This window comes from Athene noctua, chromosome 11, assembly GCF_965140245.1.
Source record: "Athene noctua chromosome 11, bAthNoc1.hap1.1, whole genome shotgun sequence".
Classification (NCBI taxonomy): domain Eukaryota; kingdom Metazoa; phylum Chordata; class Aves; order Strigiformes; family Strigidae; genus Athene; species Athene noctua.
The window spans coordinates 14,481,276-14,499,235 of record NC_134047.1 but is presented as its reverse complement, the minus strand read 5'-3'; the positions used below and the strand labels follow the sequence as shown (position 1 = coordinate 14,499,235).

The 17,960-nt window shown below is 56.0% G+C and overlaps 1 protein-coding gene across 3 annotated transcripts in view; it reads left to right on the top strand.

The window, feature by feature from the left end:
• Window positions 1-17,960, top strand: part of NLGN3 (neuroligin 3) — a 41,872-nt gene that overhangs the window by 8,709 nt on the left and 15,203 nt on the right. For 2 of the 3 annotated variants that reach the window (XM_074915136.1, XM_074915135.1), the window contains exon 2: window positions 9,889-10,632. In XM_074915136.1, coding sequence (XP_074771237.1) covers window positions 10,155-10,632 — 478 coding nt within the window. In that variant the 5' untranslated portion in view covers window positions 9,889-10,154. Of the gene's footprint in view, window positions 1-9,888; window positions 10,633-11,733; window positions 11,794-17,960 lie in introns of all 3 variants that reach the window. The other variant, XM_074915134.1, reaches the window with a different exon arrangement.

The window sequence follows — 17,960 nt, the reverse complement described above, 5'->3', positions numbered from 1 at the left end:
AACCTTATCTCTGCACAGGAAAACTGACTAATTATGTCATGTTTCAGCTTCCACAGAAAATTTAGTTCGTGCTTGTCTCCAACAATTTTCCTCATCTTTGTGCTTTGCCCTGGGCTTCATTACCTTCAGCCTGGATCACCTCCATGACCTTGTTTACAATTCTGCCCTGCAAAACTTTGCTCAGCTGATGAAGAGTGGTGAGCAGGCAGAAGTAGGTGGTTGGAGCAGGTGTCAATAAAGGAAACAATCCTTTATCAGCTCTGCCACTGAAATCAGAGGTTCTTACAGCCACAGTGTGGATTACAACCTGTGATTAAGTGGTGTTGGCTTCCTGCTTTGAGTCAGTAAAAATTAAACACTGACAACTTATTTTGGGCGTAGCTGTTCCCATTCAAAGCACTCTTGGGTTTTGTTGCCCACCCTCTCTAGTTGCATTTGCAGGAAGTCTTTGTATTTTAAGCTGCAGTCAGTTCCTGTCTGCCCAGCCCACCTCCTTACATTTATAGAGCCTCCTCCGAGCCACGCTGGTCCATGGAAAACATTGGCTGTGCACGCATTCAGCCTGCCTGCAGCCACTGAGGCTTTCTCAGCTTCCCTTGGAGCATGCGTGAGACTTCTTGACCCATTATTAGCACGGGTGGTGCCCCGGGTAGGACAGGAGTTTGCGCAAATTGACCATGGCCCACTGGGTTGGAGGGGGACCATGCCCTTTGCGTGGCTGGGTGCTCAGAAAGGAGCTTGAGGGACTGGGGTATAAGAGAGTTTTGGAGAAGGGCATTCCATCAGCAGCTGGGTTTCATACTTGCTGCTTAGTCTGGGGCATTTAGAAATGGGGGTGTCATTGCATCAAGCCAGCCTCTTTGGGTCACTGAAGTCTCCTTTCTTTATTGAATTTCAAACCTGATTTTGCTAATGTAAGAAATATGAACGTGTTCAGACTTAGAGTTTCGGAAGCTTTTGCTCTGAAAAGAGCCTTGTGCTTATGTAATTGTTCCCTGACATGGTTCAGTCATAATGATCCGTGTTGACTTAAAAATTGGGGCCCCTGCTAGCCACGGTAGTTTCTGAGGTGGCTGTTTGGGAAAGGACATAGGAGCCATTACTCTGGCGGATGTGAGGGGGATGGTGATGAGCAGCTGGGATAATGTCAATGCGCGGCTCGCTGAAGCTAGAGAAGGAAGTGAGGGGAATGCAGCTTGTGCAGACAGCTCTCTTCACTGGGTGAGATTTGCACTCCAGTCGCTAGCTGTGGAGTGTTGATCTCAGATTTGTGAGTGAGCTTATATTGCCTTAAAGTAGCTGCCTGGTGGTTGTTTGTTATGTGTTGGAGAGTGAACGAGTTGTCTTGGCATGAACTTTGTGCTGGTGCCAAGGGCTTGCTGAAAGCAGATTGTCTGTCAGTTCACTCCTGAATAGATGTCTGGAGATTCCAGGGTTCTGCAGATGCACTTCTGCATTGTCAGTCACCTGCCCTCACAAAGTGAGCACTGGAGTAATTTTGCCATTTATTTATGAAGCGATTTCCTCTAGAATAGAATAGTTTCAGCTGGAAAGGACCTACAATGATCATCGAGTCCAACTGCCCGACCAATTCAAGGCTGACCAAAAGTTAAAGCATGTTATTAAGGGCGTTGTCCAAATGCCTCTCAAACACTGACAGGCCTGGAGCATCGACCACCTCTCTCGGAAGCCTGTTCCGGCGTTTGACCACCCTCTTAGTAAATGATTCCTAATGCCCGGTGTAAAAGTGCCCTGGCGCAGCTTTGAACCACTCCCACGCGTCCTATCACTGGATGCCGGGGCGAGGAGCTCAGCGCCTCCCTCTCCGTCTCCTCGGGAAGCTGTAGGAGCAGTGAGGTCACCCCTGGCCTCGCCTGGGTGACGCAGAGTTTGCTCGGCGGGTCCCCGCGGGTCGCGCCGTGCCGCCAGCTGACAGGCCATCGTCCCGCCGGACCCCGAGAGACGCGAGGCGCTTCTCCCGCAAGCACTCCGTGTCTTGTAGCCCATCGGGGCTGCGGGGCTGTGCCGGGGGCCAGCTGGGAGAAGACGCCCCCCGCCCCTTCCCGCGGAGCCGGCGGGGCGCGCGGTGCTGAACGGACAGTTCCCGCCCGCCCGGGGCGGCGGCGGGGCCGCGGGGGTCAGCGCGGGCGGGGACCCCGCGCTGGCGGCGCCGGGGGGCACCCACCAGCCTGCACCCCCCCACCCCCCCGAGCTTCAGGGAACAGCACAAAGCCCCGTCCCGCCGTGCTGGGCCCTGCCCAGGCTGGGATGGAGCGCGGCCGGGGCCGGCTGGCGCAGCCTGTGCGTGAGCCCGCGGCGGGGGCTCTGGAGGCTCCTCCGGGGCGCTTTGATCCTGCGGGCTGGGTCAGGCTCTCTTCCTTTGCTGACAGTTGTTCTGGCTGGGGAGCAAGTGCGTGTTTATCTGCGCCAAGGCCAGGGCGCTGTGTTTGCTGTTTAGACAGTGGTTCTCATTAACCTCTGCCCCTGCAGGGAAGTGTTTGTAAATTGAAACTGTGCGAGCAGCAAGGTGAGGGAGAGAAAAGCTGCCGTCGTTTCTTCATGCTGGGTCAGGGAAGCCATAATGTGAGATAATCCAGATTATTTCTATCTAGAACATGGCACTAAACGGCCTACTTCCAGCAGCTATCCCTGAGCCACGTGGAAACCCGGCAGCCCACCAAGATGCTGCGGCCACTGCCCTCCTCACAGCCAGGGATGTGTCCCGGCAGAGCCTCTTGCTCACACAGCAGCTGCTGGCTCGGCACGTGGCCCTGCCTCAGCTTTCCACCGGACTCCTGGGAAGCAGTGAGTGGGAAGGTCAGTGGAAAGCTAGACCAGCTCAAGGTGAGCATGTAGCCCACTCCAAAAGAGCCTAGGCTTTCTTCCAAGCACAGTTGTCCTTAGGTTCTCCACAGAGGCCACCCTCTGCTTGCATTGGCAGTATTGGGTGCTGACCCCAGCACCGTCCCTGCTGCAGTGCTCACTGGCCGTCCTTCATCAGCTCAGTGACACTGAGAAACCTCCTGCAATTTTTGAACCTCTGATGCTAAACGGGGGTTGGAAATGAGCCAGGCTTGCTGGGTAGTGTTCCTTTTGGAGCTGGACATCAAACACTGTGCTGACATTCAACACCAAAAATGTCTGGAAAGGCTGGAGTGTGGTCAAGGGAAAGGTCTGCTTTGCCCCTGGTGTTCTTCCCAAGGCAGGCTTGGCTCCTTCATGAAGGACTTGTTAAAGGCCATGGAGTAAATGGGGACGGGCCATATTGCAGCAGGAGGCCATTGGCACCACAGCAGAAGTGGCACTTGAAATTGTCTGTTTCTAGGGAATTTGGTTAACATTCTTCTGTTCTGAATGGGAGCTCTCGAGGATCTTGGCATGTGCCTGGGAGTTGTCAAAGAGCTTCTGTCCCACATATGTTTTTGCAGCAATGAGGAACTTAACCGACGCTTCTCACACGGTCTCTCATCCTTTCCCCAGGGCAGAGGATGTGCAGTGGAGTGTCTTGTAAGCTTCTGACATTCAACTTGCTTTAAATATTGGTAGTCCTGTGGGTAGAAGTTAGGAAAGGCAAGTCACAGGGATGTATCTTGCACTTCAAGCAAATTAAGGTGAGTTTTGTGACTGATTTCCCTTCTGTCATATCGGAGTGACTGTGGTGCCTAGATATCAGAAGTGCTGCAGACATGCCTCTAGGAGGAGAGTGAGATGGGGGGCACCAGACTCTGGGGGAGACCTCTGCAGAATAGAGAACAAATGTGATGGGCTCCATAGTGCTGGGAAGCCTTCTAAGTGTTCTGCTCTGTCAGAGCGTCCCACATGCTGAGGGCTTCGTGGACAAGGTGGCTGTGGTTTGCCCAGGTGGTGACAAATGCTGAATGAATAAGGGCAGGGGCAGAGGTGCTAGCCAGGACTGATGAGAAATGTGGAGGCTGAGCTGAAGAGGATGCTGAGGAGTCACTTGGTCCATCCATCTGCCCTGTAACACCCTTTGTAGATATGCATGGGGCGCTTTAGCTTTTCCTGGTGTACACTTGACTCTCTTAATATGAATGTGTCTCCTACTGCGCACAAAGTTCAAGGTCAGGCTGTTCGACCTTTTTTGCAGTGACCATTATATGTTATAAAACCACGTCCTCTGACTTGTCTAGACTAGCCCCACTCTTCCAGGCTTTTGTCCAAGGCTTTTTGGTGGTCTTGCTGGTCTCTGATGGCCTCTCAGTTGGTCCAAATCTTTTGGGGAATGAACTAGTTCTCTGGAGAACAGTATAATTATTTGATGTGCCTTTATGAGCTGAAAGGAGAACAGTGTAATTACTTCACGTGTCTTTATAAGCTGGCCTTTCATACATCCTACTGTATTTGCCTTTTTTTGTGGCAACGACATGCTGGCTCATGTTCAGTTCGTGCTCCCCTTTAGCCCTTATGACCCTTCTGGCAGAAATGCTGCTGTCTTTTCTTCTGTGGTCTGTTTGTGCAGTCTTTTACCTCCCAATGACTTACAGCCCTGCCCATCATCTCTCAGCCCTTTCCCCACTCTGTCGGGAGCATGTCAAATTCCCATCCTGACCTCCAAAGTGCTGGGTGTCATGGGCAGATTTCAAAACATACTCTGTTCTGTCATTTAAGTCATTCATGGAAAAGCAGGGCAGTAGTTGCAGCAGGGCAGACCTTTCTGAAACCTTACTTGCCCCCTTTCAGTGTAACTGTGAGCCACTGGTAACCATCTATTACTGTGCAGCAGCTCTGTCATGGGCCTGAAGTCCTGGGAATTGCTCCCATGGTGCTCTGGGGTTGGAAAACATCTGCCTGTGGCATGGATGGGTAACCTGAGGTGGGTCAGAAAGACCCACTGTGCACAATCTGTAGCACGTAACCACCAACTTTGCTCTGTAGTATTACCTTTAAGCATTGACCCAGGCCACAAGCATCAGAGGGTAAGAGCTGAGACTTGCTGGCAGAGGGATGCTCTTCAGGAGCTGCTGGGACACACAGACACAAGCATGTCAGTCCAGTTGTGCTGCAGCTTCTGTGCTCCCCAGGGTTTCCTATGGGGTTTCTGCAGCGTCACAGGCCAGGTGGGATGGGACTGGGGGTTGGTGAGAGCCAGGCTCAGTGCCTGGTGGAAGGGTGCAGTGGAGAGGGTGGGGAGCACATCTGGCAGGTGCTGCTGCCTGAGAGTTGGGCATCAGCCTAAGGTCCCCGAGCACAGGCTGGTGAGAAGGTTTGGAGGTCTCTCCCCCTGGGCAAGAGGAGGCAGAGGTTTCTCCTGCTGCTTGCCAGGTGCATGTCTGTGCTGGGGTGCGTGGGCTGGCCCCCCAGCTACCTCTCACCATAATACAGTGGGGTCAGCTGGTGAGCAGAGCTGCACAAGGCAGGGTGGCTGGAGGGTGCAGTGGGACGTCTGCTTGCTGTTGGGAGGAGATCACCCATCCGTGCCAGCTGGGCGGTGTGAGGCCCCGCTCTGTCCTGGCTCTGGACCACACGGGACATAGAGCCACGGCATCAGTGTGATGAGCTTTGGGTTGGGTCAGCCCGTGTGTTTAGGGGCAGGAGACTGGACCCCCAGGAAGGGTCCAACAGGAGGGCAAGCTGCCTGCTGACATCTTCTCGGCCGCCTGCCAGGGAAGGTGTGGATCTGGCTCGTCTGGCTGGTGTTGAGACGCCTGACTGTGCATCTGCGAGGGAGGCTTCCAGAGGATCCCGCCCGCCCAGGTTTCCATGGAGAATGTCTCCTTGTTGAGGAGGGAGCCGTCTGGCAGACAGTACGGCCGTGGAAATACCGATAGAGCGTTTGTTTTCCAAAGCAGATGAATAACATCCCTAACAGCTAGCAGCCTCACTTCCTCTGCTCGCCCCACCGGCAGTCTGGCAGAGCGACCTGGGATGCCTGCGGTGTCTTTATCCTCCCGGCTCCTCGCTGTGCGCTTGTCTGAGCATCCCCAGTTTGGCCGTATCTGCCCAGCCCGGCCTGGTTTCCCTTCCAGTTGGCAGGCACGACTCCTCCTGGCGCAGGGCTGCAGGGAGGCAGCAGCCATCTTTGCTGGGGGACATGTTTGGCTTCGCTGCTGGAGGAAAGAATGGGAGCGCTGTAGGCGGCAAAACTGGGGAAGTTTTGCTCCCACCACCCGTGGGGTGCGAGGGGAATTGCTTCCCTGAACGAAATGTCTTTTCTCAGATCTCCCGGTTATTTTGCACGCTTTGAAAGACCAAGGGAAAGCTTAAGAGCTGTTGAGGCAGCAGGCTGTGATGCAAGGCGCCTGCAACAGCCCCCGGTGAAGGGGGCTGAGCTTGGGTTTTCATGGCAGTCTGTCAATATTAAATTAAGGCTAAATTCCCATCCTAAATGTTATGTTAACATGACGTTACAGCAGAAAGCGCAGAGCACAGAACAGCAATATGAGGGTATAAGATGTGATACAGGGGTATTGTAATCATCCCAAATGAGGCATTTGAAACCCAGGGAATTCCAGAGGTAGGGTTTGCATCAGTTTTGGGGTTTGTAATTGAAAAACAATTCAAACATAGGAAGGCTTAGGAGCATGTCACTGAGATTGTTTGGGTGCTTTTATTCTGTGCTGCAGGGACATGGGCAGATGGAGGGAAAAAGTCTTCAGAGATGATAGAACCAAATGTGGAATTACAACTGTTAAAATGCTGTGATCTGGATTTGACTGTTAAGGCATTGTGGCTCTCCAGGGTAATGTAAGGGCTGCTGGGTCTTGACTGTGCATCTCCATATCTGGACATATTTGGCTACTGCTAACATAACTCACTTCTATGCCTGATGCTTCATAAAACTCGTGATTGGAGACAGTTGCAAGACCTGTAGCATCCTTTCATTTTAGTTAAGGATGTGTACTTGGAACTTTAATTCTATCTTAGCTTATGGGGTTTTGTCTTCAGCTATCCATGGTTTTTAAAAGCTATTAGAAGAACCATGGATGAGGATTAAACAAAACCCCAACGGAATATCATCATAACATACTTCTAAGGAGCTCTAGCAAGAAGCTGATTTTTGGCTGTGTTTTGTAAAAAGGCATTCCTCATTGTGCCAGGACAGGGTGGTTATGCTGGGTGTGTGGCCGCTCCAAGGAGGCGAAGTGGGTGGTGAATTCAGCCCTAATTTTGCAGTGACTGGTGTGCGCAGCCCAGCCGGGCAGCTGTGGGCTGTGGAGCAGCACTGCCTGGTGCTGTGAAATTGCTTGGCTGGAGGAGTTGGTGGAGCAGCAGTGCCCATGGCAGCATGTGGCCGCAGCCCTGAGGAAGCTCTCGAATCGGGAAATCGGCTGGTAAGCCACTGCTGACAGGGCTGTGGTGTTCCTGCAGAGGGAAAATGATGACGGGTCGATTGAAGTGGCTCTGCGGGGAGTTGTGGGCACTATCATAAAAACTGGAAGCTGCCTGTAGCTTCCAGTCATACAAATTAGATATGACAGTCATTAATAATTTGGCTTTATCCTAACCCGTAGTACCCGAAGGAACCTGAGCAGAAGATTTGCACTGAGCAGTTTGCCTTCCAGCAGTGTCAGGCAGAGCGGTGGGTCTGAAGCACCTTTGAGATCCCACTTGGGAATACTGCTTTGGGGGATCCTGGGCCGTAATTGCACCCCTGGGATATCACTGATAGGCAAAGGTCAGTTCTCTGCTGAAGGAGGAGCATTGCTGCAAGGAATTTTAGATGAATGATGGCTTTCTTCCAGCCTGGAGGCAGAGTGGGGCAGCTGAGGCACTGTGCTGCAGAGGCAGCTTCAGCGGTGGTGGGGCAGAGCAGAGCTTGGGGTCTCTGGGCACCTCAGCTGTATTTCTGTCCCTCGATACACCTTTTGTTTCTTAGGTTTTGACAGCTGTCTGGGGTATAATGGAGCAGTGTCGTGCTCCCACCAGGTGTGTTTCTGTCACTGCCTGGTGGGGCAGGAGGAAGCGGAGGGGAATGATGCGCAGAGGTGATGGGTGTCAGGGATAGAGCAGGATCAGCCTCAATCATGATAGCTCAGCCCTCATGTTATCCCTGTGCCATGGATGGGGCAGTCGGTGCAACTGCTTCTCCCCATCATTTGTACAACCCTCCTTGTCTGGCGTTACCTACGCTCTCTTTGTGGGCTCTGGAAAGGTGCCTGCATGCCCAGCCCTATGAGGCCTCACTTCTCAGGTGGGCTGGATGCAATAACATGATTTTCTGGGCTGAGTGTTTCTTATTATGCCTGTCATACCCTGATTTCTGAGCCTGCTGTGTTCCCTGGGTGTACCAGGAGGGCAGGCACAGCACAGGCCCATTTCCTTAATGACCAGCAGTGAATTGCCTGCACATGTGCAGTGCAGATTTGAGACGCCCTCTGTGGTTTTGTTTTGTGGGTTTTTTTGTTTGTTTTTTTTCTCTGCGGATTTTCCTCGTTGGATGAGGTGTTCTCCATTCGTGGAGTCCCTGCCCAGCTGAGCCCCCACCAGAGCCACGTCCTCCCATCAGCATACAGCCTTTATTTTGTGCTCCAATAATTCCAAGGCAACTCTGCTCCCCTCTGAGTTTAGGAGAGATTTACCGAGTAGGCATGTGAAGATGCTCTGGGGCAAAATGGAGGTGCCTGGGCACCACTGCCATCTCTCCCAGGGTAAGGACATGTGGCTGAGAAAGGACAAGCATCCTCTGCCCCAGCACCAGGCAGTGCCTTTTAGTGGGGACTGGGCTGCAAAGCAGCCTGCTGAGGTGTGGAGCTGGCCTCTGCCTGACGCTGCTCTCGCCCAGCCAGGGTGAGGGAGAACAGCGGGCAAACACAGCCTCTGTGGCTCCCCTCGCCCAGGTTCCCCAGGAGCAGTGGTGCTGGCGGGGGGGCCACTTGCATAAGCCCTGAATGCAGCAGCCGGTGCAGGGAGGTGAAGGGCAGAGCACTGAAAATCCACACAGCCTCCAGCAAGGGCTCCCTGGCGCAGGAGCTCTGTTCGCTGACACACATCCGCAGGTCCCCATCTGCAGCTGCTGCTGCCTGCAGATCCCTCCCTTCCCTGAGAACCCCACGGGGGGCTGCCACATCTGCTCCGCTCCCTGCCGACAGCCCGGTGTGGGGACATGGGAGCAGAATGCTGCCTCCCTGGGGCTTCCTTGTGTGGCTGGGAGGCAGCTGAGGAGGTGGGGGGTGGCAGGGAGTCTGTGGTGCCAGCACAGGGGGGACACTGCTCAGAGATGCTTCTGCCTGCCCAGCACCCCGGTTGGGCCTGGGGATCTCGCCGCTTTGGCCAGTGGCACGTGGAAGGGAGAAAGCTGGCTGGAGAGCGTGTGGGCAGGCGTGATGAGTGTCTGGGTGGGACATGTGGGTCTAATTTGCAGGTGTGTGAGGTGGGGTGGTGGCACCTGGGCAGGGGATCGATGCTGGGATGGAGCTGAAGTGAAGAGCACAGACTGTGTGGGGCGGGAGCACGGGCAGCTCCAGCTCAGCCAGGAGGGGAGGGATGCAGGGAGCTCTTGTGGAGGGGCCATGCTGGACAGCAGTGGTGCCCAACAGTTCCTTGAGAGGTGGGACAGTGCCAGGCAAGTGTCACTATCCTGCTTATCTTGGCACCCATACTCTGCTGCTGCTAGCGTCCTGCAGCATGGGGCAAGGACATCGTCCTACTGCCCAGGGCAGCTGCGGGGCTCGCCTGGGCAGGGCAGGGGCAGGGCTGGCCCCCAGGCGCTGGGGACAGGCGCTGCAGGTGTGGACCCATGCAAGGTTTGTGTCTGCACCCACTCGTGCGGCCCATGCTTGCCTACTCCCACAGCTGCCTGCCTGGGCGGTGGCAGAGCCAACGAGCACCCATGGGTGGGAGGGTCCGGCCAGGGATCCTGGCTCCTTCTGCAACTCTTTGATTCTTCCCAGAGCAAGTCTGCTGTTAATTCCTTCCATCTCTCCACAGTATCAGCAGTCCACTCCGAGCCGGGCCATTGGTAGGCGGGCAGCAGCAGGCAGCTGGCAGGCTGTGAGGAGCGTGGCACATCTACCTGCATCCGTGCTCCCAACTCACCCAGCAGAAGGTGTGGCTGGGCTGCGCGCTCCTGACTTCTGTCCCTCCTGCTCCGTCTGTTGCCAGTGGGCAAATCAGAGGCTTGGCGTGATGAGGATGCCCTGAGCCCTCGCCCCAGGAGCTTCAGGCCTGGATGTTGGTGCTGTTCCTCCCGGACGATGTGGCTGATACTCTGGAGGAGCCCTCTCTTGCCCCCTGTTCTCCAAGTGCCTGAGCTGGTGGCCGGCTGGGACCTGCGTCTCACCCTCTGGGTCCTGAGCTTCGCCTCGGCAGTTGTGCGGATGGAGGGCCAGGTCTACTCGCCGACTGTCAACACGCACTATGGGAAGTTACGGGGGGTGCGCGTGCCACTGCCCAGCGAAATCCTGGGGCCTGTGGACCAGTACCTGGGGGTGCCTTATGCTGCCCCCCCCATCGGGGAGAAGAGGTTCATGCCCCCTGAGCCGCCACCATCCTGGTCAGGCATCAGGAACGCTACCCACTTCTCACCAGTCTGCCCCCAGAACATCCACAACGCTGTTCCTGAGATCATGCTGCCCATCTGGTTTACCTCCAATTTGGATATTGTGGCCACGTACATCCAAGACCCCAACGAGGACTGTCTGTACCTCAACATCTACATCCCCACGGAGGATGGTGAGTCCCCACTGGGGTGCCCACAGGAGGGCGGGGGGGGGGCCGCTCCGCCCTCCCCCAGCAGTGGTTGGTCTCACCTGGGTGTTGTGTTTGAAGCATGTGGTTGTGGACCCTGCAGCATGCTGTCTGTTTGTGGAAAGCTTTCTCTGGCCACGCAGCTCGCCCTCTTGCCCTCAGCTGCCATTTCTGTCTCGCGTGCTCCTGCTCCTCCACACCTCCCAGTCCCCCACCTCCACCTCCATGGCATCGTCACGGGTTCCTCTCTTGTGTTGCTAAATCTGAATCCGACTCTCTGACCGCAGATCCACAGAGCGACAAGCTGGTTTGTGCTCCCCAGGCGCCGAGTGCCAGGTTCTGTCTTGAGTTGGTTCGGGTTCGTCCTTCCTCCCCCCTTCCCTCCCTCCCCAGGTCCATGCGCTAGTTGTGGGCATGGGCTGCGGCTGCGGCTGGGAGGAACACTCTCTGCCTCTCCCTGGGGAGGTGCTCCAGCCAGGAAGGGACCGCGGAGCCCTTTTCTGGGCCCTGGTACGGACGGGAGGTTGGGGGCACTGGCAGGTGCATCGCTTGGCTGCTCCCCCGTCTGCCAGCGGGATGGTGGCAGAGTGATGAGCCTGGGGTGCCGGGGACCCGCGGGGCATGGTCCCGTTGGGGTGAGGCTGAGCGGCGCTGGGTGCCTCCTTGTCTAACCTTTTCCTTTGTAGGGGATCCCACCTGAACTGTAAGTAGAGGGCAGAGGAGGCAGTGCCTGCCCGTGTGCCCACCCCAGCCTCACTGCAACGGGAGCCCCCGGGGATTTTCAGCGGGCTGGAAGGGACCTGCAGCGGGTCTGCTGTGCGCGGCAGAGCAGCCTGGCAGGCCGGTGACTTCTCCCAGGCTGGCTGGCTCCACTCCTCTGTTCCTGGGGCCCTTGGCCACGGGATGCATCGTGCCTTCCTTCCTGCCCAGCACGGTTGGCCCAGAGTTTTCCTCCCACAGCGACACTCCTTCCCCACCTCCCGCGGTCCCAGGGGTGGCGGGAGGGCGGCAGCGTGGTTGTGATTGCATGCCCACTCCCGCCAGTGGAGCCTCCTGTTATTTTGTAGTCTTTTATTCATTTTACAGTAAAACGGATTTCCAAGGAATGCACCCGAAAGCCCAACAAGAAAATATGTAGGAAAGGAGGTATGTAGCAAGGCGACCGGCAGAGAGGCACAGAGAGGAAAGAGAGAGAGAGTGAGAGGGTGCCTGGCTGGCCCTTGGCCCACGGCATGCTCCTCCGGCACCTCTCTGTGCTGTCACCCAGACCACTGGTCCTCCGAGCAGCCCACCCTGCCACACCCCATCTCCCGCTCAGAGGAGCCCCACAGATGCTCCGTCCACCTCTGCTCCCCAGCTGGGGGAGCTGGGACCGGTGCCGGCTGGGAGTGTAGGTCTGGGGTCAGGTCAGAGGAGGATGCTCACATTGCTCCGGGCCATTGAGACCAGCTTCTCCCGAGCTGAGCCCATGCTCCCGTCTTCATTCTGCTGGCACCGGCAGCCTCCCAGCCCCTGGGTATGAGGGAGAACCTCTGATGGCAGGTAGCACTTAAATGCACCCATCCCTTAGGGGTGTATCCCCCGTTGGGGGTGTACGGACCTGTGTGGTGGGAGACTGCAGCCCATCCTAGGCAGAGCTCTTCCCCCATTGCATCCCTGGTCATTTTGCATCCAAAGCTCCTTGGTTAAAAGTGTAAAACCTCTCCTGGCTGTGTACATGCTGCAATGTTCTGCCCCAGCCCATGGTCCCACCAAGGCTGCTCCCTGCTGCTCAGAGCCCGATGCCTCTGCCAGCCCTGCCAGTGAGGATCTGCTCTCCACCCCCTGGCACAGCATCCTCCCCGAGCCCCAGCCACCCTGCAGATGGCCAAGCACCTCTAGTTCAGACACATCTCTGCTTTGCCTTGCCCCCCTCCCCAGGGTCACGCAGGGCTCATCCTGCTGCACTTTGGGGCAAGTGATTCTGTGTTCCCGGCCAGCGCCATGGGCCAGGGAGTGAAGACGTGCAAATGGGAGCTGGCTCAGCCCCTTGTCAGACACAATGCTTCTCCCGTCCCGCCACACAGCCTCGTTGCAGACCGGGAGAGCCTGGGCTGCTCTGTGCATCCCAAAGCTGGATGTGCAGGCGGTCAGGCAGCCAAGCTCTTCTGAAAAGCTCAGTGCAGAGAGGGGGTGTCTGGCGGGCAGGGACTGCTGTCCTGGGCATCCCATGGCAGAGGGGTCACTGCATCCCAGCCTCCGCCTCCCTGCACCCCTGGGGTTGGCAGGGCTGGCACAGCTGGGCTTGGAGGTTTGGGGAGCGCTTTCCTTCCAGCCATTTCCCCCAGTTCTGTTGTTGGGTTTCTTTGCTTTGCTTTTCCTGTTGCTGTCCTGGCTATTCACACGCCATCTCTCTGAGTGCCAAGGCTGCCCCTGAAAGGGCTGGCGCATTAGGGAGTCTCCACACGCTGCCTCCGGAGCCGGCTGTGCCAGCGATCACCAGCCACTTCAAAGCGCTTCCTCTCCCGGCCCTCCCACCGGCTGCTGGGGCTGGCGGACCCCCGCAGCCCCCAGCCCTATGGCTGGGGCCATGGAAGCAGGTTCCGGGTTATGGCTGGAGAAGGGGGACAACATAAAGCATGGCGAAACACCTTGGGTGTGCTCATCTCCTGGTTTTCCCTCCCCGCCAGCTCTGCTCACAGGCAGGGATTCTTTGCAGCCCATCTGAGGTTGCCTCTGGTCACCTCCCGGGGAGCTGGTGAGGGACATGCCCTCTGCCCCTGCCGGGCTCTGCTGACTTACAGACCAGCGGATCCCCAGTGCCGGCTGTTTGAGCATCCAGGCGTGATGTGCTGGGAATTAAAGCACCCAGACACTGGTGCTGCCCTTTGGCTTCGGCCATGACTCCGGTGGCCACTGGCTCAAATTAATTGAGTTACTTATGATGAGACATGGAGGGTCTCCTGCCCCTCATCGTGTATCCTGGGTTAGTAATGCCTGGAGTGAGGATATTATACCTGCAGTGATGATTTCCTTGGGCTGTGTGTCATTGAACATCCGCTCGTTCTGGAATATTCTAGGTTATTATTTCTAAGGCCACATATGAATGGTGAATAAGCTTTCCTCTCACAGAGCAGGCAACTGTGCAGTATTTTGTGGTTCAAAATGCCTCGGCTCCCACTTCATTGGAATTTTCATGGTTTCTGTCACCCCTAAGCTCAGTGTATTTCATAGCAGCCAAAGGACTGAGATTTATCAGAATTTATCCCTGGTGTGGAAAAACATCCCTTTTTGCCTGCCCAGCTGCCCACAATAATTCTCTATATGGAAATTCCTACATGCCAGTGTCCTTCATACACTTTGGTCCTTTCTCTGGGAGCAAGTCAGGGCAGCAGTGCTTTGAGAATAATTAGCCATGCAGGGTGCCAGGGGAGCTGACCACCCTGAGGATCAGCTGAGGCTCAGATTTTGCTGTGAAAATAACGCTGCCCACCTGAAGAACATGTACACACACATGGTACAGTACCTATGTGCAAAATGCAGCTCTGCCCTTTGCTTTGTGCCGCCAACACTTCAAGCCTGTGCTGGGCTGTGGCAGGTGCCGGGATGCTTTCCTCTTCCCTTTACCACCAGCCTGGGCAGGCCTTGCTGCAGGGCATGAGGAGGTGGAGAGGAAAAGTGTGGCTGCTCTGCACATAGCAATCCTCTCTGGTTTTTACTAGCAACTGCCCTAATCTTTCTGGCTGGGGCTGTGCGGAGTCTGCGATGCTGCAGGAACATATGTGCCAGTCCAGCGTCTTGCTTTGCTGTGAGAGGGTGGCTGGAGCTCCCAGCAGCTTCTGGGCTCGGGATGCGCTTCGGCTGCTCTGTGGGAAAAGCACTGCAGCTTCTCCGCTGCTCTGCAAGAAGTGAACTTGTCTGAGTGCTGGCTGAGGCTTCCCTATGGCTGCACAACTTCTGCAGTGCTCCCTTGCTGGAAGGCTTCTCGGCAGCCTCCTGCAAAGCCTGCTGCCTTGCACAGCTGGCTGGGAGCAGACCACCGCCCTGGTGCTCCACTTCTGCTCTGGGGAGCAATTTGCAAAGGTGAGGGTAGGTGTTCGTGCTGGCAGAGGCAGCAGAGCATGAGAAGATGCAGTGCTTTTATGGAGTGTGCTCAAGGATGGAGATAACTCCTCTGCATCACCCAGGCACAGGGAGAGGCAGGGCAGCACCGAGGTGTGCTGCAGTCCTGGAGCAAGGGCTGATGGCTAGAGGGGCCACCCGACACAGGTCCCAGGGGAGCTGCCCCTGCCGTGGGGTTGTGCAGCAGCAGGTTCAACAGCTGTCATCAGTCCTTGTCCCATCGCTTGTCGCTCCTGGAGAAGCACCTGAGCTGGTGTGGCCACCGGCATGTGGGCCTCTGGGTGCATGTGGCCACCAGAGATGGTGGCAGCACTGCTGCGAGCTCCAGCTCCCTGCAGCATCGTGGGTGCTGTGTGGGAAGGGGTCTCCCAGGGAGCTTGCACTGAGGACGGGGTGCTGGGGCTGCCCGCAGCCACCCTGAGCAGACACTTGGATCTGGAAAGGTGTCATCTCAGGCTCCTGCTCTTCTCTTAGCCACACCATGCTGAGCACAAAGGCTCCAAGGACTGAGGCTCCTTGCCCTCCTTTATCTCTGTTTGCGCTGGTGTCAGTGCTGTTGGCATGGTTTACTTAAGAGAGCATAAATCCGGCATGGATGCCCCTGTTTCAGGGAAAGCGATTTTATTTTTTACTGAACTTGAGCTTAAATCTTCCTAGAGCCTTCAGATAAGAGCGTATGCATCCTCCCTATCAGCCTGAACAATGTCACTTTGCAGTCGGCTTAAAGTGAAGCAGCACAACAGGCATTCACACTGGGTTAGTGGAGGGAGTTTTTGATGGGTGAGGAGAGTAAGAGCCATGAGTCCTTTTGTTTTTTCCATCTGTGAATCCACAAGCTTAAACCCATCCCTGTGAGAGTTGCAGGACTCTGCGTGGCGGCCTTTGCCAGTGCGGAGGAAGATCTCCTGGGATGGGTGTCCTTGAACATGGCAATAACCGGTGGAGGGAGGTAATGGAGCAATGTGCAAAGGATGGCTGAGGGAAGTGAAGCTGTAATTGCTCTCACAAGCTGTGGGGCATCAGTGGGGCATCGTGGAGGTGAACAGTGTACTGAGAGGCAAAAAGCCCTCTTGGTCACAGCAGCCTGTGTTGGCCATAACCCCAGCCACCCTGGCACATTTCTGCCGATGGGAAAGGCTCGTGCTTTGCATCTGCCACGTGCATGTACCACCACTGTTCCCCTTCCCCCTGGCGTGCGTTACTGCGCTCCTGCTTTGCTTAGCTTCCCAGCACTGCTTTCTACTGTCCTTTCTGCGGTGCGTGCAGCTCAGGTTGCTTTAGGCTTCTCCCAGCCATCTCTAAGCTCTGAGGAGGCATTCTCCAGATGGATCCCTCCCTGCTCAGCCAGGACAGTTGCTCAGATAATAGGGATGTTGTCCACTGCCCTCTCTTATAGCCTGACAGCTCCTCATAGCTGGTGCCTTCATTCCTGTCTGCATGGAGACCTTTGTCCCCTGAAGGAGACCAGGCTGGAGGGCTGCAGTCTGGCCAGTCCCAGGGCTTTAATGGCACCAGGGCCCTCGGCAGTGGGAGGGAATCTCCAGCTGCCTGTGACTGGCTTCCCAGCTCCGAAGCACGGTGCAGATGAAGGCTCGCTGCCTGTGGTCTTCATTAGAGAAAAATCCCTATCCCTGAGCAATACCAAGGAGGTTGGCACATAGCACCAGTTAGCAAATATTGCATGAGTACTTCGTCATTTAAGTGCTTTCTGGGCTTGCAGCTCTTCCTGATGAAGATGCAGTAGGTCAAGCTTGCAGCCTCCTGCATACAGACTGGGCAGCCACACACGCCCAGCCGAATGTTCAGCTGGCAGGTGGTCTGGGGAGGGAGTGTGCAGGAAGGACGCAGGAGGAAGGGGGGATGCTGGGGTGCTGGGGCAAGAGGTGGCAGAGATGGGGTGATGTTGGGTGAAAACAGGAGAATGATATGAGGAGCTCAGGGGATGGCTAGGTCACGGAGCAGGAGGCAGGGCTGGGTCATGGAAGGGGTAGGTCAGGAGGTGAACTCCAAGTTGGAGAAAATCAGGATGGCTCTGGAGACAGCCAATCCATCCCTGCCCCAGGCAGGAGCAGCTCTACCTCACCTCTTTCTGGTGTTGTGTCTCACCTGGTCTTAAACACCTCCCCAAGCCACCTCTTCCAGTGCTTTCCTGCCCTTTCTGCCAGGAAGGTTTTCTTCTCATCCAGCTTCAACCTGCCTCATGTAGCTCCAGGCCTGCCTGTGCTCTGCACAGTGGAGAGGGAGCTGCTCTTCCACCTCACCCCCTTGCAGCGGCCTTTCATGTGTCGGGATGGTGCTGTAGTTCTCATCACTCCTCTGCTCCCAGGATTTGCAGGACCCAGCCTCCTGCAAACTTCTCTTACCTGCTGGATTTTTCTAGATTTCTGGTTATTGCTCCTCCAGACTTTTTCCCCTCTCCATGCTGCCATCTTTATTATCCAGCACCCATGTCACCTGTGGGATCCCACTCCCAGAGTGGCAGTGAGGATGACTCCCCAGTTTTGTCTTCCTAGCCAGTTTTGTGCTCATCTTGTCGGAGTTTCATCCAGCTGCGGAGCTGCCCCTCACTTGTGGGAGCCTTGCTGGAGGCTGCAGTGGAGATAGAATGGCCTGGCAGGACCTCAGTGCCCTGAGCATCTGAGGGAGGTCACTGGACAGCACAGGCACAGTGCAGGCAGTCCTGCCCGGGGGAAACCCTGCTGTCACCCCTGAGGTCACCATCACCCAGGGAACTTTTGTGGTGCAGGCATCAGGGAGCAGAGGACCGCAAGTGCTGATCTGCAGCTCCAAGCACAGCCTCTTTCTGAAATTTGGGACTGCAGGGTGCAGGGATGGCACCATTCAGATTTGTGCCCACAAGGGCACACAGCCCTTTGCAGAAACAGGGCCTCGGTCCAGGTCTGTGCTGCATCTGCCCCCCACCAGCCCACAGGCCACCTCTCCCAGCCCACGTTGGCTGCGTGGAGCTCGGGAAGCACCGTGCTTGGTGCACGCTGTTCACAACAGCATCCCACAGTGCCAGGCTGAGACTGCTGGTCTGGCCCATGCCCTGGCACCACGGATTTGCTAAGGGCCATGCAATGACTGGAAGGCATTCAGGGTGTTACAGAAACTGATATTTTTTAGGGTATTGCCTTGGTCAGGGCAAGCTGGTCGGTGCCTTTGCAATCCTCAGTGAACTATGCAACTAGTCTTTTAAGAAGGGAGTTGGT